The sequence below is a fragment of the Perognathus longimembris genome, chromosome 20 (assembly GCF_023159225.1).
Source record: "Perognathus longimembris pacificus isolate PPM17 chromosome 20, ASM2315922v1, whole genome shotgun sequence".
NCBI classification, from domain to species: domain Eukaryota; kingdom Metazoa; phylum Chordata; class Mammalia; order Rodentia; family Heteromyidae; genus Perognathus; species Perognathus longimembris.
The window spans coordinates 16,660,270-16,681,460 of record NC_063180.1 but is presented as its reverse complement, the minus strand read 5'-3'; the positions used below and the strand labels follow the sequence as shown (position 1 = coordinate 16,681,460).

Genomic DNA, 21,191 nt, shown 5'->3' with positions numbered 1-21,191 from the left:
GGACCTCATCAACTTTTGGCCTCAAAACCTTGATTCTCCCAATATCTGCCTTCCATGTGCTATCATGGCAATGCATTTTACAGTTTGTGTTTGTCTTTGTGCTGGTACTGGGACTTGAACTCAGGGCTTGGACACTGTCACTTTAGCTTTTTTGCTCAAGGCTGGTGCTCTAGCTCTTGAGCCACAGCTCTATTTATTTATTTACTCACTTACTTATTGTGGTTCATTGGAGATATGAGTTTCACAGACTTCCCTGCCAAGGCTGGCTTTGAACCATGATCCTCAGATCTCAGCCTCCCGAGTAGCTTCGGCCAACAGACGTGAGCCACTGGCACCTGGCTTCCTTGTGCTTTACGGATCACTCATGCTCTCTCACACACAGACAGCTTCCCACACTCTTTCAGGTCACACCTGGCCTTGGACACGCTCCTGAAGAGATGTCCACCATTGCTGAGGGGAGGGAGGGACTTGCCAATGTGTTGTACATTTGGGTTGAGAATAGCTGGGGAGCCCTTCCTGCCCTCAGGAGTCCGGGTTGCTGTCCCCCCCCCCCGCCCCCCGCCTCGCTGAGCCTGGAGATTGGCCTGGGTGAGACCTAGGCTCCCCCTGGGGCCCCGTGAGGTCCTGGGGGCTGGGGAGGCACCCAGGAATGTGCCTGGCATGTGCTGACGAAGAACTTCAGGCTCCAGCTGGCCGGGGAGGAGGCTGCTGGGAGGAGGGAGCTGGGGGAGGCTGTGGACTGGGGGTGAACTCAGGCGGGGTCTGAGGACTGGCTTAGGGCTGCCTCGGACCACATCAGCCTCTTCTCTCCTGGGTCTTTGTGGCCTGCTGGACTCTCGGCAAGTGGTTTTCCTTGAGGGGCTCAGCGTGGTGAGACAAGAGCTAGGGACAAGAGGGCGGCAGGAGTGAGCAACAAGGTTGTAGGAGAGGGAGGAGGGGTGGGGACCCAGATAGATGCTCCGGCAGAAGGAGCGGCAGGGAAAGAATAGAAAGGGACAGAGAGGTAGACAAGCTGGGAGGGCGAGAGAGAAGGATAAAGAAACACTCCTTGGGGGAAAAAAGACAGAAAAAGTGAAACAAAAAGAGAACTGGGCCAGGCACCAGTGGCTCACGCCTGTCATCTGAGCTACTCAGGAGGCTGAGATCTGAGGAGCGAGGTGTGAGGCCAGCCTGGGAAGAAAAGTTTGCGAGACTCTTATCTCCAAACTAACCATGAAAAAAGCTGTGACTCGAGTGGTAGAGTGCTGGCCTTGAGTTGAGTGAAGGGACAGGGCCACACACACACACACACACACACACACACACACACACACACACACACTAGGAGGCAGACACAGAGAGAGGGACAGGGACATAGGTAGCAATGGGCATTATGGGGTCCACTGTGAGGACCCCCATCTGGGCTCCCCTGATGCTCATGGGGCTGATAACCACAGGTGAGTCGGGCTTCGTGGTCCTCCTTATCTTTCTTCTGCAGGCATTCCTTGCCCTTTCCTGCCAACCCCTCTGTGTCCACAGGCCTCGCCGGGTCACCCATGCCAGCTGCAGCTCGTCGTGGCTTTTGGGACCTGGCTGAAAACCTGACGGCTGTGGAGGGGACCGCAGTGGAGCTGCGGTGCGGGGTCACAGCTCCGGGGAGTGTTGTACAATGGGCCAAGGATGGGCTACTTCTGGGCCCTGACCCCCGGATCCCAGGCTTTCCAAGGTACCGCCTGGAAGGAGATCCAAGCAGAGGTGATCGGTCAGAGCCTGAGATCCCCCCCCCCCCATCCCTCTCCCAAGCCACTGGCAGAGGCTGTGGCCTTGACCTCGGGGCCTCCCACAGGTGAATTCCACCTCCACATGGATGCCTGCGAGCTCAGTGATGATGCAGAATATGAGTGCCAGGTTGGCCGTTCAGAGCTGGGCCCTGAGCTCGTGTCTCCTAAAGTGTTCCTCTCGGTTCTGGGTATGAGAGACACCCCTCCTTCCCACCTCCCCTTGAACCCACCAATCTCTCCTGCCCCAGGCTCAGAAGGCCAAACAACCTCTCCTGTCTCTCACTCTGGGTACATGATTGCCTTCCCTTCCCTTCCCTTCCCTTCCTTTCTTTCTTTTTGTGCTGGTCCTGGAGCTTGAACTCAGGGTCTGGGCACTGTCTTGAGTGTGTTTGCTCATGCTAGTGCTCTGCCTCTTGATCTACACTGCCACTTCTGGCGTGTGTGTGTGTGTGTGTGTGTGTGTGTGTGTTCCATTGGAGATAAGAATCTCATGGGTTTTCCTTCCCTGGGCTGGCATCGAACAGCAGTCCTCAGATCTCAGTATCCTGAGTAGCTAGGATGACAAGCACAAGCCCCCAGCACCCAGCCCCTCACATCTTTCTTTCTTCTTTTTATTTCTCATTCATGGGGCTTGAACTCTGGGCCTGGATGCTGTTCCTGAGCTCTTCAGCTCAAGGCTAGTGTTCTATCACTTAGCCTGGAAGTGAGCACCACTTCCAGTTTTCTGGTGGTTCATTGGAGATAAGAGTCTCACAGGGACTTTTATGCCTGGGCTGATTTTGAACCATGATTCTCAGATCTCAGCCTCTTGTGTAGGTAGGATTCTAGGTGTGAGCCACCAGTACCTGATTACATCTTTCCTTTTTATTTTATTTTATTTTCCAGTCCTGGGGCTTGAACTCAGGGCTTGATCACTGTGCCTGGCTTCTTTTTGCTCAAGGCTAGCACTCTGCCACTTGAGTCACAGCACCACTTCTGGTCTTTTCTGTTTATGTGGCTTCATGTATACGAGGCAAGCACTCTTGCCACTAGGCCATATTCCCAGCCCCCACCTCCATCTCTTTTGATATGACATTTTCTTCCTAGTCCCCCCCAAGATGCTCCAGCTAACCCCTGAGGCAGGAAGCACAGTCACCTGGGTAGCCGGAGAGGAGTATATGGTAACCTGTGTGTCTGGGGATGCAAAACCAGCACCAGACATCACCTTCTTCCAGAGTAAGTGTGGGAGGGCGGGGGGAGGAGAGCAGCATGACACCCCTGAAGTGGGGAGGGGGATGTTCTCATCTGGTACTTTCCTTCCTTCCTTCTTTTCTCCCTTCCTTCCTTCTTCCTTCCTTTCTTTTTTTTTTTTTATTTTTTTTGGCCAGTCCTGGGCCTTGGACTCAGGGCCTGAGCACTGTCCCCTTCTTGCTCAAGGCTAGCACTCTGCCACTTGAGCCACAGCACCCCCTCTGGCCGTTTTCCATATATGTGGTGCTGGGGAATCCAACTGAGAGCTTCATATGTAGGAGGCAAGCACTCTTGCCACTAGGCCATACTCCCAGCCCTCTTCCTTCCTTTCTGTGGCCAGTCCTGGGGCTTGAACTCAGGGCCTGGGAGCTTCTTTGGCTCAAGGCTAGAGCTCTACCATTTGAGCCACAGTTCTACTTCTGACTTTCTCTCACAGTTTCATCAGAGACAAGAGTCTCATGAAATTTCCTGCTTGGGCTGGCTTTAAACCTTGATTCTCCAGATCTCAGCCTCCTGAGTAGCTAGGATGGCAGGCATAAACCACAGGCACCTGGCTTGTCTGGTACTTTCTAGGAACCAGAAAAGAGGTCATCCTTGAGACAGGGAGGGAGGGAGGGAGAGAGGGAAGAAAGGAAGGAATGAAGGAAGGAAGGAAGGAAGGAAGGAAAAGGGAAGGGAAGGAGGGAAGGAAGGAAAAGGGAAGGGAAGGAGGGAAGGAAGAAGGGAGGTAGGGAGGGAAGGAAAGAAGGAGGGAGGGAAGGAGGGAAGGGAAGGAGGGAAGAGAAGGAGGGAAGGAAGGAAGGAAGGAAGGAAGGAAGGAAGGAAGGAAGGAAGGAAGACAAGCTTCTGAATGAGTGGAGGAGGTAGAGCTGGCACATCAGGTTCTTTTCCTCTAGAACAGAGAGGAAAGGGGTTATCATATCCACCTGAAAACTTCCAGCAACGCTCCCCAGAATCTGCTTTGAAGAGAACCCAACCCTATTCCTCTCCCCTTCTTGTTCCTCAAGGCAAACAAGCACTATCTGATGTCTCTTCTAACGTGAACGAGGGGTCCCAGGAGAAGCTCTTCATCACAGAGGCCACAGCGAGGTATGCAAGCTGGACGTCTCCTTCTTCCCTGACCTCCAGACTCCACGCCCCAAGAGCCCCATATACCACAGAGACCAAGCACAGAAAATTGGGGTGCAGATAAATATCTGGATCAATTTTCACTTGAAATTGATTCATGGGGCCCCTAGGTTCAGAATATGAAGCAGAACGATTTATCCGGGGGCTCTGATGTTCATGGCTGAAATCCCAAATCTTACCCGTGGGACTCCAGGCCTTAGAGGAAAGCCATATAATGGAGACTTAGCTCACACGTGGGGACCTGGGATGTGCCCCCTCTTCACCCTGATGGCCTAACTTCAGCTGATGACAGAACCCCACCCCCCATGACTACTTCAGGGTGACCCCCCAGAGCTCCGATAATGGGCAGTTCCTTGTCTGTGAAGCATCCACCCCGGCTCTGGTCACCCCCATCCAGGTCTCCTTCACCATGAATGTTCTGTGTAAGAAGAAAGCAGAGCTGGCTGTGGGCATTGGGGTGGGGGGAAGCAAGATTTGGGGAGGGGGTGGTTCAGGGGTTCCCAGAAAGTCCAGGCACTCCAGGAAGACACAGGAGTCTTCAGAGGCGGCTCTGCGGTGTTCCCCAGTCCCCCCAGGACCTCCTGCCATCGAGTGGCCAGGCCTGGACAAGGGGCACGTGCGGGCAGGACAGAATCTGGAGCTGCCCTGCGTGGCCCGAGGGGGAAACCCACTGGCCACCATACAGTGGCTAAAGGTGAGGGAAGGGGCAGGTGCAGAGGTTGGGGGAGAGGGCCGGGACCGGAAGCTGGCCTCTGGGCTGGTCTAAGCCTATCCCTTTGTCCAGAATGGCCAGCCGATGGCCACAGCCTGGGGCACGGAGCACGCCCAGGCGGTGGCCCGAAGCATCCTGGTGATGAAGGTGCGGCCAGAAGACCACGGAGTGCGACTCAGCTGCCAGGTCTATAACAGCGTATCCCCAGGGACTCAGGAGCAAAGCATCACCCTGCAGGTCACCTGTGAGTCCAGTGCCAGCTTCTCAGCCGCCAAACCCATGCTCCCAAGAACCATCTGGCTGGATCCCCAAACCACTTTTGTTGTGATTTGTGGGGCTTGAACTCAGGGCCTGGGTGCTGTCCCTGAGCTCTTTCCTTTCAAGGCTAGCACTCGATTATTTTGAGCCACAGCTCCACTTCCAGTTTTCTGGTGGGTCATTGAAGATGGGAGTCTCACAGACTTTCCTGTCTTGGCTGGCTTTCAGCTGTGTTCCTCACATCTCAGCCTCCTGGATAGCTAAAGAGAACCGGTGTGAGCCCCAAATCATTTCTCACCCTAGATCTCATCATCTGGTCTGTGGTCTGTCTGTCTGTCTGTCCCCCAGTTCCTCCTAGCGCCATAACCATCCTGGGGTCTGCATCACAGTCGGAGAACAAAAACGTGACTCTCTGCTGTGTCACCAAGTCCAGTCGCCCACGGGTCCTGCTGCGCTGGTGGCTGGGAGGCCGGCAGCTGCTGCCCACCGAGGAGACAGTGATGGATGTGAGGAGGGAACCTGCCTCCAGGACCTGAGCCTGGCTCCTCAGTCTGATAAAGGGGCAGTGTGTGTGTGTGTGTGTGTGTGTGTGTGTGTGTGTGTGTGTGTATGCACGCATGTATCTCTGGGGGGATCAGATCTCTGATACCATGGTCTCCCAAGTCTGAAGTTCCTCTCCGCTAGGGCCTGCACGGTGGCCACATCTCCATGTCCAATCTGACATTCCTGGTGCAGCGGGACGACAACGGCCTGAGTCTCACCTGCGAGGCCTTCAGCGATGCCTTCAGCAAAGAGACCTTCAAGAAGACGCTCACGCTGAATGTAAAATGTGAGCCCTACTCCAGTCCTGGAGCCCCCAGGGCCTCAGAGATTCTGTCCTGAAGCCCAGCACAGTCAGCACAGTCATTCTCCTCCCCTCTCTCCTCTCCTTTCGCCTCCCCGCCCTTCCCCTCCCCTCCTCTCAGATCCTGCCCAGAAACTGTGGATTGAGGGACCCTCAGAGGGGCAACACCTCAAAACGGGAACTCGGGTGAGGTTGGTGTGTTTGGCCATCGGGGGCAACCCAGACCCCTCCCTCACCTGGTTCAAGGTGAGTACCAAGCAAGGAAGGTGGGAGAGACAGAATACTAATTCTGTCCTGAAGAATTGTAGGAGGGAGCCGGGTGCCAGTGGCTCACGCCTGTCATCCTAGCTACTCAGGTGGCTGAGATCTGAAAATCATAGTTCATAGGCAGCCAGGACAGAAAAGTGCCCATGAGACTCTTGTCTCCAATTAATCACCAAAAAACCAGAAGTGGTGCTGTGGTTCAAGAGGTAAAGTGCTAGCCTTGAGCTGAAGAGCTCAGAGACAGTGCCTAGGCCCAGAGTTCAAGCCCCACAACCGACCAAAAAGGGGGTGGTGCTGGGAATGTGACTTGGTGGTAGTGTACTTGCCTAGCATACATGAAGTCCTGGGTTAGATTCCTCAGCACCACATACACAGAAAAAGCTGGAAGTAGCGCAGTGGCTCAGGTGGTATCATGCTAGCCTTGAGCAAAAAGAAGCCAGGGACAGTGCTCAGGCACTGAGTCCAAGCCCCAGGACTGGCACACATACACACAAAAATGAATTGTGGGAGATCATGGGGGAAAACACAACAAACACACAAACAAAATTTTTCTAAAAAACAAATAAAAACATCAAGCCAGGGGCTGATGGCTCATGCTTGTAATCCTAGCTACTCAGGTGACTGAGACCTGAGAATTACAGTTCAAAGCCAGCCCTGGCAGAAAAATCTATAAGACTCTTATCTCCAAATATCCAGTAAAAAGCTGGACTAGAGGTGTGGTTCAAGTGATAGAGAGCCAGTCTTGAATGAGAAAAACTAACAGATGGTGTCCAGGCCCTGAGTTCAAGCTCCAGGACTGGCATCACGAGAAAGAGAGAGAGAGACAGAGAGACAGACAGAGACAGACAGAGACAGACAGACACACACACAAAGAGAGAGACAGACACAGAGAGAGGAAATAGTAAAGGGATATTGGAGAATGTAGGAGAAGGATCTGGAAATCTAAGGAATGACATTGGAATGATGGGAAAAAGCAAAGGGAATCTTTGAGGGATGGTGGGGGAATTTTAAGAAAAACAACTGAAAATGAGAGGGGGAGGGAGAAAGAATTCTCCACAAGGTCTGGGAATTTCACGGGACTTTCCTGGCACAGATTGTTGGGTAAATTCTGGATTGGAATGATAGACTTGGCAGGGGGTAGGCGGGAAGTGGCGGTGTGGCTGTCAGGGAGGCCTGGGTGAGGGACAGGTGGGCCGATACAGCGGACCAGAGGAGGCCTGAGCCACACGTGGTCTGGGAGGGGACTAAATTCTGGCCTCCACTTCTTTACCATAACTAGGATCCCACTGGTAGGGTGAAGTTTTCACCCCTGACAAAGGCCCTGTTTGGTCCCCAGTGGGGCATCTCTGGGCTGATTGATTAGAGGAGAGCCAGGATGCCTCCTTGGCCCTCCAGCCAGCCTCTGTCCTCAGGACTCAAGGACGGTGACGGAGCCCCGACAGGCCCAGGAGTCACCTCGGCGAGTGCAACTGGGAGGCCTGGAGAAGTCAGGGAGCACCTTCTCCCGCGAGCTGGTATTGATCACGGCCCCTTCGGACAATCAAGCCAAGTTCTCTTGCAAGGCTGGTCAGCTCAGTGCATCCACGCAGCTTGTGGTGCAATGTGAGCAGGCACCGGGCAGGGACACATGAGAGGGGTTGATGGGGGGAGCAGGGGGGAGTGGTAGCTACAGATCTGGGGTGTTGAGTGGAGATGTGGATCCCAGGAAGTCATCATAGGCTTGGGGCCCAGAAGGGACCGGAGCTTGAGCAGCTGGTGGGGAGAAGGTCCTCACCCCTGAGTTATTCACTTCTCTGATCCTTTCCCTAAGTTCCCCCAACCAACCTGACCATCTTGGCCAACACCTCGGCTCTGCGCCCAGGGGATGCAGTAAATTTAACTTGTGTCAGCATTAGCAGTAACCCTCCGGTCAACTTGTCTTGGGACAAAGAAGGGGAAAGGTGAGAGTGTGACACACCCTCAGTTTCTCCTGGCTTCTGGCCCTGACCACTTCTAGCCAGATCCTGTTCCTGCCCTAGTAGTACTCAAACCCGTGTAGCTTTCAAGTCTCTGTCCACAGTGCCACCTCTATACCAGCCCTGATCCAATCGACTCACTATTGTGTTATGCAGGCTGGAGGATGTGGCTGCACCTCCCCAGAGCGCCCCGTTTAAAGGCTCTGCTGCATCCAGGAGCGTTTTCCTTAGGGTGTCGTCCCGAGATCACGGCCATCGTGTGACCTGCAGTGCCCACAGTGCTGAGCTCCGGGAAACCGTGAGCTCCTTCTACCGCCTCAATGTGCTGTGTATGTGTGCGGGCCTGGAACCCCCTTTGCTCCCCCCCCCCCGACCCTAAACTTGTTATCTGGACACTGTCTCTGACATCGAGTTAGACATCATCTTGTGTAACTTCTGATCCCTATCCAGACACCTTCTCTCCATCCTTAAACTGGACCCTGGGTCTCTATCCTTTTCTGAAACTAGAGTCTCTCTCTGTCTCTGTCTCTCTCTCGTGTGTGTGTGTGTGTGTGTGTGTGTGTGTGTGTGCCATTCCCAGGGCTTGAACTCAGGTCCTGGACACTTAGCTTTTTTTTGCTCAAGCTTGGTGCTCCACCACTTGAGCCACACCTCTACTTCCTGCTTTTTGCTGGTTAATTGGAGATAAGAGTCTCACACACTTTCCCACCAAGGTGTCTTTGAACCTCCATCCTCAGAATTCAGCCTCCTGGGGAGGTGGGAGTTCAAGTGTAAGCCACCAGCGCCCTGCTGGCAGCTGGATCTTAACTTCTGAGTTTATCCCCCTGATTTTTGCTCTGACACTATGCACCCTTACCTTAAAGTCACCTTGAAACTGTTTCCAACCTCAACGCTATCCCCGACCCCGGGTCCTGCCCTCAATTCTTGGGGTGCCCCCTCTGCAGACCCTCCAGAGTTCCTGGGAGAGCAAGTGCTGGTGGTGACCGCGGTGGAGCAGGGCGAGGCGCTGCTGCCCGTGCTGGTGTCCGCCAACCCCGTCCCCGAGGCCTTCAACTGGACCTTCCGGGGCTATCGCCTCAGCCCAGGTGCGGGGCGAGGGAGCCCGGGGACGGGTGCCACCCCCACGCCGGGTTCCAGGGCCCGACAGTTCCCCTCTCCTGCCCCTCCCGCAGCGGGCGGCCCCCGGCACCGCATCCTGGCTGGCGGGGCTCTGCAGCTGTGGAACGTGACCCGCTCAGACGGCGGCCTCTACCAGCTGCACTGCCAGAACTCGGAGGGCACCGCGGAAGCGCTGCTGCGGCTGGACGTGCACTGTGAGTACCGCGAAGCAATCAGGCAACCGGAAACGGGGCGTCTCTGCGAGCCACGCCCCGCGGCGACCACGCCCCTGCAGAGACCACGCCCCTGAGGTGACCACACCCCATGCGGAGAACGCGCCCCGCCTCGACCGCGTTCCCTGCAGAGACCACGCCTCCGCTGCGACCACGCCCCCGCTGCGACCACGCCCCCGCGGAGAAAAGCCTCACCCATGGTGGGGAAGCCTCACACGCGGATACCCCTCCCCTCGTGAAGGCCACACCCATGCCATGACCTCCAGGAAAGCCACGCCCACCAGAAGCCACGCCCCGCATCGAGCCCCGCCCCTCACAGAAAAGCCACACCCACTCCCGAAGTGGCTCCCACTCAAGGCAACTTGCCCGTGGAGGATTGTAGACTCAGTGAGGGGGGCTTCATGGTGGAAACCAGTCCCCGACCTGCTCTAATCATCCCAGAGGTGCAGCAGGAGGTGGGGACCACCTCACAAGCCCCGAGGCCTCTTCTTCAGCATTCCATCCTGGACCCCCGGCCAGGCCCCCTCGCGTGGAGCCCCCTTCCACCATGAGGCCAAGCCTTCCCCGATCTCCTGTCTCCTACCCAGATGCTCCCACCATCCGTGCTCTCCAAGACCCCACCGAGGTGAATGTCGGGGGTACTGTGGACATAGTCTGCACGGTGGATGCCAATCCCGTCCTCCCGGAGATGTTCAGCTGGGAGAAGCTGGTGAGGACCAGGCCTGCAGCGAGCCGAGGTGGGGGAAGGATCTCTGGGAAGGGGGCACTGTGTGTGTGATTCCGTACAATTACAGACTTGCTGCGGCTGAAGCACGTGGGTGAGTGGATAGACAGCCAGGTGAGCGGGTGGGGATGAGTAAATACGTAGGTGAATGGAAGGACAGGTGGGTGGATGGATGCACAGTAAGTCTGCAGATGGATAGATGAATGGAGAGAGGGAGAGACAGATAAATGAACACTTGGGGATGTAATTATAAGTTTGGGTGAGTATAGACAAGGGGAATGGTAAGTATGAATGTGTGAGTGAACGAATGGATGAATGGAAAGATAAACTGGGTTAAAGGATTGGAAGTCATTTTTTTTTCTTTTCCTTTTTCTTCTTGTGAGACCATCTCATTATGGAGTCTAGGCTGGCTTGGAACTTGCTGTGTAGCCTGTGTTCAGCTTAAACTCAAAATCCTTTTTTAGGGGCTGGGAATGCAGCTTGGTGGTAGAGTGCTTGCCTCGCATGCATGAAGCCCTGGGTTCGATTCCTCAGCACCACAAAAACAGAAAAGAATAAAAAAACTGAAGTGGCGCTGTAACTCAAGTGGTAGAGTGCTAGCCTTGAGCAAAAAGAAGCCAGGGACAGTGCACAGGCCCTGAGTCCACGCCCCAGGACTGGCACCAAAAATAAATAAGTAAATAAATAAATAAAATCGTTTTTTAAATGCTAGTAGTGAGACGAACTCAAGGCTTGTGTTCTACATTTGAATCACACCTCCATTTCTGAAGTGTGTGTGTGGGGGGGTGTGTGTGCATGTGTATGTGTGCACCCTACCTGGGGCTTGAACTCAGGGCCTGGACACTGTCCCTGAGCTTTTTTTGCTCAAAATTAGCACTCTACCACTTAAGCCACAGCTCCACTTTCAGCTTTCTGGTAGTTAAAGAGTCTCATGGGCTTTCCTACTACTCAGGCTGGCTTTGAACCTCCATCCTCAGGTCTCAGCCTCCTGAGCCGCTAGAATTGCAGACATGAGCCATGGGCAACCAGCTTTTTTTTTTGTCTTTATTTTTTATGCTATATATGGGGCCCAGGGCTTTGGGCCTACTAGGCAAACATTCTGTCACTGAGCCATGCCCTCAGCCTGTACATGGTTGAATGAATGATGGATGGGGGAGGAGGACGGGAATAGATGGTTTCAGACATGAGTGTTCAGACAGATGTGCAGAAGAATAATTGGCTGGGTTGGTGGAGGAACGGAGGAATTGGATAAGTAACTCCGTTAGGGCGATTGTGGCCGGGAAAATTAGGCAACTGATGAGGCATAGTTTGGGAACAATAGATGTAGGGCTGAACTTGAGGCCAAATCCTGCATCTTGGTTTTCTAGGGGGAAGAGGAGGAGGAGGACACGAGCCTGGATGATATGGAGAAGATATCAAAAGGATCCACAGGGCGTCTGAGGATCCACCATGCCAAACTGGGCCAGGCTGGCACTTACCAGTGCATTGTGGACAACGGGGTGGTCCCTCCAGCGCGTGGGGTAGTCCGTCTGGTTGTCCGATGTGGGTAACACCCAAACAAATGCACGTACTTAGGAGTGGATGTTATGTATGAGTGGAGGGGTGAATGGATAAAGAGCCACAACAGTGGATCGATGGGCACAGAGACTAATGCGTGGGTCAATGCATGGATGGATGGATGGATGGATGGATGGATGGATGAAAGATAAATGGACGGAGGCAGGGGGAGAAGCCTGACTTCCAAGCTTGCCACTAAGTCTACAGCTCTTAAATCTGCCCACATGCTTATGGTTGACTCCCACCCAATGCATCCTAGTTGCCCCCCAGGTGGAGCACCCCACTCCTCTATCTAAGGTGGCCGCAGCCGGAGATAGTAGCAGCTCTGCCACCCTGCACTGCCGTGCCCGAGGAGTCCCCAACGTCATCTTCACTTGGGCTAAAAATGGCGTCCCACTTGATCTCCAGGATCCCAGGTGAACCCAGAAGCAGCCAGGCCTCACCACTGATCCCCCCAGCCTCTGCTCCCTTCCCTGACACCCTGCGCCACCTCTCTCCAGATACACGGAACACACGTACCACCAGGGGAGCATTCACAGCAGTCTCCTGACCATCGCCAATGTGTCTGCTGCCCAGGACTATGCCCTTTTCACATGCACAGCAACCAACCCCCTTGGCTCAGACCACACCAACATTCAACTCGTCAGCATTGGTATGGCGGGAGGAGAGGGGGTTGGGGGTCCCCTCTGGTCAGTCATCATGTGTCCCAGGTTGCCCTGTCCAGCAGTGCTCCTGAAACCTGACAGATGGTTACAAATGGGAATGGAATTTTTGCCCTGAAAGTCCTCATGACAGATTGGATCTTCAGGGAAATCCACAGCAAAGACAGCATAGGTGGCTCACACCTGTCATCCTGCTACTCAGGAGGCTGAGATCTGAGGATCAAGGTTGGAAGCCAGTCTGGGGCAGGAAAGTCTGTGAGACTCTCAATCTCCAATGAACCACCAAAAAGCCAGTGGAGCTGTAACTCAACTGATAGAGCATCAACCTTAAGGAAAAACATGCTTAGGGATAGCACTCAGGCCCAGAACTCAAGCCCCAGGGCTGGAAGACACACAAGAATGTTCCAAGAGGAAGAGTATATGGAGATATTTGTTTTTGTTATTGTTGTTTTTGGTCATGGGGCTTGAACTCAGGGCCTGGGTGCTGTCCCTGAGCAATTTTTGCTCAAAGCTAGCAGTCTACCAGTTTGAGCCATAGCTCCATTTCCATTTTTCTGGTAGTTAATTGGAGATAAAAGTCTCACAGACTTTTCTGCCCAGGCTGGCTTTTTTTTTTTTTTTTTTGCCAGTCCTGGGCCTTGGACTCAGGGCCTGAGCACTGTCCCTGGCTTCTTTTTGCTCAAGGCTAGCACTCTGCCACTTGAGCCACTTCTGGCCATTTTCTATATATGTGGTGCTGAGGAATCGAACCCAGGGTTTCATGTATACCAGGCGAGCACTCTTGCCACTAGGCCATATTCCCAGCCCCCCCCCCCCAGGCTGGCTTTGAACTGTGATCCACAGATCTCAGCCTCCTGAGTAGCTAGAATGATAGACGTGAACCACCAGCACCCAGAAGAGACATTTCTTACGTTGCAAAGCCAGCTTACTAGAGTGGAGTTTTTTGTATTACTCAATACACTCTGAACTTGAGTATTTATTTGGTTATCAAATTGACAGGTAAAACAAATACAGTCCGATAGAGTTTTCCATATAAATGTGTGTATACCAGTTTGTATGTATTATATCATTTGTGCCAGTACTGGGGCTTGAACTCAGGGCCTCATGCACTTGCTTAGCTTTTTCACTTAAAGATTGGTGCCCCAACTTGAGCCACAGTTCCACTCTGGCTCTTCGCTAGTTAATTGAAGATAAGAGTCTCATAACTTTTCTACCTGGGCTGGCTTCAAACTTCAGTCCTCATAGCTCAGCCTCCTGAGTAGCTAGGCTATGAGCCACTGGGTGCCTATCTTTATGTTCCTAGTATTAAAGCCTATTTGAATGCAAGTGGTAACTGTTATAACTTCCTGTGGAAAAGCAGTCTCATAAATGGAGCTGGGTCTTTCAGCAAGAAGGAATAATGCAAATTTTGTCAGTGATGAGGTCTTTCTAGGTTACTAACAAGCTTTAGAATCTTCTTTCTTTCTCCCCAAGGCCGCCCTGACCCCCCTCTGGGACTGAAGGTGGTGAGCATCACCCCCCACTCAGTGGGGCTAGAATGGAAGCCTGGCTTTGATGGGGGATTGCCACAGAGGTTCCGAATCAGGTGGGTCCTTGTCTAGGCAATAAAAGGGTGGTACTCAGAGGGAGTTGCGCTGGGTCACTAAACTGTCCTTTTTAAAAAATTTGGTCCGATACTGGGACTCAAACTCATTGGCTAGCACCCTACCAACAAAGCCATGCCCCAACCCCAGAACTTCTTTTGTATGTGTGTTTGCCAGTCTCTCTCTCTCTCACTCTCTCTCTCTCTCTCTCTCTCTCTCTCTCTCTCTCTCTCTCTCTCTCTCTCTCTCCTGCACACTCTCCCTGAGCTTTTTTTGCTCAAGGCTAGTGCGCTACCACTTGAGCCACAGCTCCACTTTCATGACGTCCTCTGCCTCCTGCAGATACGAGGCCCTGGAGACTCCAGGGTTTCTCTACATGGATGTTCTGCCACCCCAGGCCACCTCCTTTACACTGACTGGACTACAGCCTTCTACGCGATACAGGGTCTGGCTGTTGGCCAGCAACGCCCTGGGCGACAGTGGGTTTGCAGACAAGGGCATCCAGCTGTCTGTCACTACCCCAGGTGGGCAGGCAGCGCGTTGAGCAGGTGGGAGAAGGAAGCAGAGCCAGGCACTGGTGGCTCACACCTGTCATCCTAGCAACTCAGGAGGCTGAGATCTGAGGATCACAGTTCAAAGCCAGCCTGGGCAAGAAAGTCTGTGAGACTCTTTTCTTCAATGAATCACCAAAAAAGCCAGAAGTGGAGCTATGGCTCAAAGTAGTAGAGTGCCAGCCTGGAGCAAAAAAGTTCATTGACAGTGCCCAAGCCTTGAGTTCAAGTCCCAGGACTGGCACTAAAAATCAAACCAACGTAATGTGCAGATAAAACCACTGTGTAATAGCATCTACACATTCTTCTGTTGGTGGTGCTGATGGTGGTCTCGGAGCTTGAACTAGTGGCCTGGGGGCTCTCCCTGAGCTCTTTTGGTTTTCTGTCCAGGTTGGCTTTGAACTGCCAGATCTCAGCCTCCCAAGTAGCTAGGATGACAGATGTGAGCCACCAGTTCCCGGCTACAAATTCTTCATATTCATTTGCAATCTCTCTGTCCATGCTCCAGGCCTAGACCAGCCTTTTGGAGAGCCTGACCTCCAGCTGCCCACAGAGCCACCTGAAGGCGAGTCCTCCTGCTCCTGAGTCTGCTGCCCCTTTGAGAATGGAGCCTTCTGGCGTCTGTCCCCTCCCCCCAACACACACAGTTGCTTGCGTCCCGCTGTGAGCTGGTAGACATCCGGTATCCTTAGCTGTTGTCCTGAGCTCTTCTTGGCAATCATCTTTGTTCCTAATGTGTGTGTGTGTGTGTATGTGTGCACGTGAGTGTGCGTGACTGTGTGCACGTGTGTGTGTGTACTCATGGCCTGGACACCATCCCTTAGCCTTTTTGCTCACTTGAGCCACACCTCTATTTCTTTCTGGCTGTTTTGCTCTTTAATTAGAGATCAGAGTCTCACAGACTTTCCTGCCTGGGCTGGCTTCAACCCTGGATCCTCAGCTCTCAGCCTCCTGAGTAGCCAGGATGACAGGCATGAGCCGCAGGTGCCCGCAGGTAGAAGAAGGTTTTGCTAAGGCAGGGACAAACATTCTCAGGGAGTCCTGTACCAGGTGTGGGATGGAATTGTCTAGAGCTCACTGAACGACGTCTCCTCCACCCCCAGGACCACCGGAACTTCCCCTGCTGCCCGTGCTGTTTGCAGTTGGGGGTCTTCTGCTACTTTCTAATGCCTCTTGTATCGGAGGGTTCCTCTGGAGGCGGAGGCGGAGACATCTGGCAGAGGGTAAGGAGACAGCCAGGGTGAGGGGACGCTGGGGTGGCTGCACAGGGAAAGACCTAGAAGGAATGGAAGTCTCTGGAACCTCTCTCCTTACCCCTTGCAGGCATCTCTGAGAAGACAGAAACAGGGTAAGGGGATTTCCCGTAAAGGCACAAAGGGGAGGAAATAGGGGTGATGGGTGGCAGAGGGTCAGCGCCCCAACTTCCATTCACGCCTCTCTCATGGAAGGTCGGAGGAGGACCGAGTCAGGAATGAATACGACAGCCAGGGGTCTGGAGATCGTGACACTCAGAGTTCTATGGTGAGTCGGGGTGGGGAGCCTGCTGCCCAAGGGTGACAAGATCATTCGCTTCTAGCCAGGTGCGGTGGCTCCCGTCTGTCGTCCTAGTGCCTCCAGGAGGCTGAGATCTGAGGATGGAGGTTTGAAGCCAACCCTGGGCAGAAAAGTTTATGAGACTTACCTCCAGCGAACCACTAAAAAGCCAGAAGTGGAGCTGTGGTTCAAGTGGTAGAGCACCAGCCTTGAACAAAAAAAAGCCAAGTGAGAGCTCAAGGCCCTAAGTTCAAGCCCTAGCATATCCTCTCTCTCTCTCTCTCCTCTCTGTCTCTCTCTGTCTCTGTCTCTTGCTCTCTCTCACACACACACATCCATTAGCTTCAGTTTACTCACTTGCTTTTTGTGGATAGATAGTTGGTTCATTTTGGTTTTGTGTGTGTGTGTGTGTGTGTGTGTGTGTGTGTGTGTGTGTGTGTGCTGGACCTGGAGCTTGAACTCAGGGCCTGAGTGCTGTTCCCCAAGCTGTTGTGTTCAAGGCTAGTGTGCTACCATGTGAGCCACAGTTCCACTTCCAGCTTTTTGGTGGTTCATAGGAGATAAGACTCTCCCAGGGCTGGGAATATGGCCTAGTGGTAAAGTGCTTGTCTCGTATACATGAAGCCCTGGGTTCAATTCCTCAGCACCACATATATAGAAAAAGCCAGGAATGGTGCTGTGACTCAAGTGGTAGAGTGCTAGCCTTGAGCAAAAAGAAGCCAGGGACAGTGCTCAGGCTCTGAGTTCACGCTCCAGGACTGGCAAAAAACAAAACAAAACAAAACAAAACAGACAAAAAAGACTCTCCCAGACTTTCCTGCCAGGGCTGTCTTTGAACCATGGTCCTCAGATCTCAGCTTCCTGATTAGCCAGGATGACAGGTGTGAGCCGCTGATGGCTGGCTTTCTTTTGTATTATTTTGTTTGTGGCAGGTCAGCACCATGCAAATAGAGCCATACTACCACCCCATGAGAGACCTCGGCCCCCGGCTCCCCCCCACGCTGGAGGAGGCGTCATACCTCCCAGGTGAGTCATGACCCCCCATATTCTGAGAGACCCTTCCCAGGACCTTGACCTGCCTTCCTCCCATACCAACTCCAGCCTCCGCAGGTGTTGAAGACGAGGACATGGTCTTTTCTGAGCACCTATATGACGATGTGGGGAGAGCTTATGACCCACCAGGGACCTGGGCACCCCTCTACGATGAAGTCCACATGGTGAGATTTGTATTACCAGCCCATCTAAGCTGGGAACACAGCTCCTGGTGCTTGTATCAGTTAGAGTAAGCGCCTGTGAGAAAAAGGCCTGGCCTTAATACAGCAACCTAAAGAAGGCAGTCCGGAGCCAGGCATGAGGGCCTGGATCCAGCTGTTTTATTTAGGGGTGGGGGTCCTGGGGTTTGAACTCAGAACCTGGGTACTGAGTTTTTGTGCTCTACCACTTGAGCCACAGCCCCACTTTTGGCTCTTATGGTGGTTCACTGGAGATAAGAGTATCACGAGCATTCCTGCCCAGGCTGACTTTGAACTGCCATCCTCAGATCTCAGGCTCCGGAGTAGCTAGGATGACAGGCATGAGCCACTGGTGCCTGGCTCCAGCTGTTTTGAAGACAGGGTCTGGATAATTGTGCCCAAGTAGGCCTGGATGGGATCCTTCTATCACCACCTCCCAAGTAGCTGGGATTACAGGCAAGCACAGGCATGCTCAGCTGGAATGCCTGGCATTCCTTCTGGTCTTGGCTGGTGCTGTTATCTCTGAGCTGTGAAATTCCCTTTGTTACTGGGTACTCAGATCCCAACTCCCGACATCAAAGAAAGAACCCTGAGCGGAGCGCTGTCCATGGTGCTAGACCACGCGCCGGCTCTGAGAAGCACAGAGGGCGGGGGGACTTTTCCTGCACAGAGCCAGTCACAACTTGAGCTTTGTGGGACATTAGAGTCTCCCTCAAAACAACTCAGGACTGCCCAGCCGCACGAGGGTAAAAAATGGAGCCGATGCTCACGCCTGTCATCCTAGCTACTCAGGAGGCTGAGATCTGAGGATCACGATTTGAAGGCAGCTAGGGCAGGAAGATCTGTGAGAGTCTTATCTCCAACAAACTACTCAGAAAAAAACAGAAGTGGAGCTATGGCTCAAGTGGTAGAGTGCCAGGCTTGAGCATAGAGTCTCAAGGACAGTACACAGGCCCAGAGTTCAAGGCCCAGGAGTGGAAAAAAAACAAAACCAACCAAACAAACAAACAAAACAAAAAACAAAAAAACACAGAACAGAGCTGATGCATAAATGAATGACTGAGGCTAGATTCTAATGAAATCTTGAATTTGGACACTCACATTTGAAGAGTGTGTGTGTGTGTGTGTGTGTGTGTGTGTGTGTGTGTGTGTGTGTGCTGGGTCTTGAACTCAAGGGATCCTCAGATCTCAGCCTCCTGAGAAGCTAGGATTAGCGGTGTGAGCCATCGGTGCCCACCTTGTAATTTGAATTTCATTTTTAACATTATGGTCCAATATCACCCTTTTGCAATTTTCCTGAATTTATAAATTTCAGCTCATGGGCTGGGGATATGGCCTAGAGGCAAGAGTGCCTGCCTCATATACATGAGGCCCTGGGTTCGATTCCCCAGCACCACATATATAGAAAATGGCCAGAAGTGGCCCTGTGGCTCAAGTGGCAGAGTGCTAGCCTTGAGCAAAAAGAAGTCAGGGACAGTGCTCAGGCCCTGAGTCCAAGCCCCAGGACTGGCCAAAATAAATAAATAAATATCAGCTCATTCTTGGATCCCAGGTAATACAAAAGCAGGCAGGAGGCCAAACTGGCCCATGGGCTAATCCACTCTAAGTTTTGCAAAGCAAAATAACTATTTTCTTCCCAGACTTAGAACAAAGCATACACTTAGCCAGGACAAGCATTCATGGTCTTTCTCTTTTTTTTAATTTGTGTGTGTGTGTGTGTGTGTGTGTGTGTGTGTGTGTGTGTGTCTCCTGAGGATTGAACTTGAGGCTTGGGTACTGTCCCTGAGCTCTTTTGCTCAAGGCTAGCGCTCTACCACTTTGAGCTACAGCTCCACTCTGGCTTTCTGGGGACTCACTGGAGGTAAGCGACTCACAGACCTTCCTTCCCGGGCTGGCCTTTGAACCATGATCCTTTGATGTCCATCTCCTGAGTCCTAGGATGACAAGTGAACCACCAGCGCCTGGCTCTCTGTCTTCCATTTTGATGGGAGAAATGCTTTGGATCTAGTGGAATCAGGAATCACCTCCCCCCCCCCCCGCCAGTGTGGAAAGCTGAAACCATGAGTGGAGAGGTGGGCCTTCAAAGCTGCACAGATGGTACTCCAGTAAATCATTCCAGTTCTAACTGCATTTCTTGTCTGCCAGGGCCCTTATGACCTCCGGTGGCCTGAAGACCCACAGGGCATCTATGACCAGGTGGCAGAAGATGTGGGCACTGTGGAGTCAGATTCTCTGCCCTTTGAGCTCAGGGGACATCTGGTGTGATGGTTGGTCCCATGGCTGCTCAACTGCGTTTGTGAAGTTAGTTCCACAAAAAAAAAAAAGGGACAGACTTTTTTTTATTTTTTAAGAAAGGACATGGGCAGGCAGGGTTGACTTGCAGACAGTGCACAGCCAAAACCAAACCCTCAGTTCATTTTGAGTTCAACAAGTATATCTGAAATTGCAAGCAATAATACATGGATTTTACAAACTATTGTTGTCTCATCTATTCTTTTTTCAATTTTGAGATTAGGATTTTTTATTGTTACTCTAAGGTGATGTACAGAGGGGTTGCCACTTTATAAGTCAGGTGATGAGTACATTTCCTTTAGGACAATGTCACCCTTGTGCTCTCCCAGATTTCCCCCATCCCGTCCCCACCCACAAGTTGTATAGTAGAGTTTGTTTTCAACAGAGCTCCCATCTATTCTTGTTTGCTTGCTTGCTTTTAGCTGGAACTGGGACTTGAACTCGGGGCCTAGGGCTCTCACATGGTTTTTCTTCTCAAGGCTGCTGTCCTACCTTTTTTTTTTTTTTTTTTTTCCAATCCTGAGCCTTGAATTCAGGGCCTGAGCACTGTCCCTGGCTTCTTTTTTGCTCAAGGCTAGCACTCTGCACTTGAACCACAGCACCACTTCTGGCCATTTTCTATATATGTGGTGCTGGGGAATCAAACCCACGGCTTCATGCATGCTAGGCAAGCACTTTACCACTAAGCCACATTTCCAGTCTGGTTGCTCTACCTCTAAGGCACAACTACTCCACTTCTGGACGTGTGTGTGTGTGTGCACGCGTGTGTGTGTGTACTGGGGCTCAAACACAGGACCTGGATGCTGCCCCCTAACTTTTTCACTGAAGTCTGGCATTCTACCACTTGGGCTACAACTCAGCTTCTGGCTTTTTGGCAGTTAATTGGAAGCAAGACTCTCACAGACTTTCCTACCTAGGCTAGGTTTGAACCACGATCCTCAGATCTCAACTTCCTGAGTAGCTAGGATTACATGTGAATCACCTGGTCCTTTTCTTGTTTTCTTATCCACCATATCTGAAACACTAGAATAAACTGTGACACATGTGTGAACACAAGTAGACACGCGATCCACCACAAGCATTTGCGCAAATCTTCCGCCAGGGGGCGGTACTACCGCATTTGAAAAAACTGGATCTAGCCTAGGACTGTAAGGCCTGTGTATGTGTGTCTGTATATTCTGGGTCTCAAAGCAGAGGCCCCCTGGAGGTTAGCATGGGTCAGCGAGTGTTCCCTGACTGTAAGCAGCCACAAGTAGCTGTGCAGAGACGTTGAGGCAGAGAGAACTATAGGCACCCCTAAAGTAGCTGGAGCATAAAGGTGAAGGTAAAGCTTGTAGCTCACACCTGTCATCCTAGCTACCCAGGAAGCTGAGATCTGAGGATCACAGTTCAAAGCCAGTCTGGGTAGATCTTATCTGTGACTCTTATCTTCATTTAACCAGCAAAAAGCCAGAAGTGGAGGTGTGGTTCAAATGGTAGAGCACCAGCCTTGAGCAAAACAAACAACAACAACAAAAAAAGCAAGAGAACACAATCTTCATCTCTCAGCCTCCTGAGTAGCTAGGATGACAGGCA

At 52.4% G+C, this 21,191-nt stretch overlaps 1 protein-coding gene across 1 annotated transcript; it reads left to right on the top strand.

The window, feature by feature from the left end:
• Positions 1 to 1,372: 1,372 nt before the first annotated feature.
• On the top strand, positions 1,373 to 19,798 carry Nphs1 (NPHS1 adhesion molecule, nephrin). The gene is made up of 29 exons (XM_048368798.1): positions 1,373 to 1,436; positions 1,519 to 1,734; positions 1,826 to 1,948; positions 2,847 to 2,975; positions 3,998 to 4,079; positions 4,437 to 4,540; positions 4,685 to 4,812; positions 4,903 to 5,074; positions 5,437 to 5,594; positions 5,773 to 5,917; positions 6,054 to 6,178; positions 7,609 to 7,798; positions 8,007 to 8,136; positions 8,308 to 8,480; positions 9,096 to 9,236; positions 9,324 to 9,464; positions 10,070 to 10,191; positions 11,574 to 11,748; positions 12,023 to 12,179; positions 12,264 to 12,415; positions 13,899 to 14,010; positions 14,351 to 14,532; positions 15,068 to 15,124; positions 15,663 to 15,782; positions 15,883 to 15,907; positions 16,008 to 16,080; positions 17,025 to 17,118; positions 17,203 to 17,309; positions 19,470 to 19,798. The coding sequence occupies exons 1-29, from the start codon at positions 1,373 to 1,375 to the stop codon at positions 19,587 to 19,589; spliced, it is 3,717 nt and encodes a 1,238-aa protein (XP_048224755.1). The 3' UTR covers positions 19,590 to 19,798.
• Positions 19,799 to 21,191: the final 1,393 nt, after the last annotated feature.

What these genes read in the sequence shown, in the direction of transcription:
- Nphs1 (XM_048368798.1), top strand. Translation starts at nt 1,373, where the DNA reads ATGGGGTCCACTGTGAGGACCCCCATCTGGGCTCCCCTGATGCTCATG. An exon ending in AGACATCACCTTCTTCCAGA is followed by an intron (nt 2,976 to 3,997) that starts GTAAGTGTGGGA and finishes TTGTTCCTCAAG; the next exon opens with GCAAACAAGCACTATCTGAT. An exon ending in CCGAGGAGACAGTGATGGAT is followed by an intron (nt 5,595 to 5,772) that starts GTGAGGAGGGAA and finishes CCTCTCCGCTAG; the next exon opens with GGCCTGCACGGTGGCCACAT.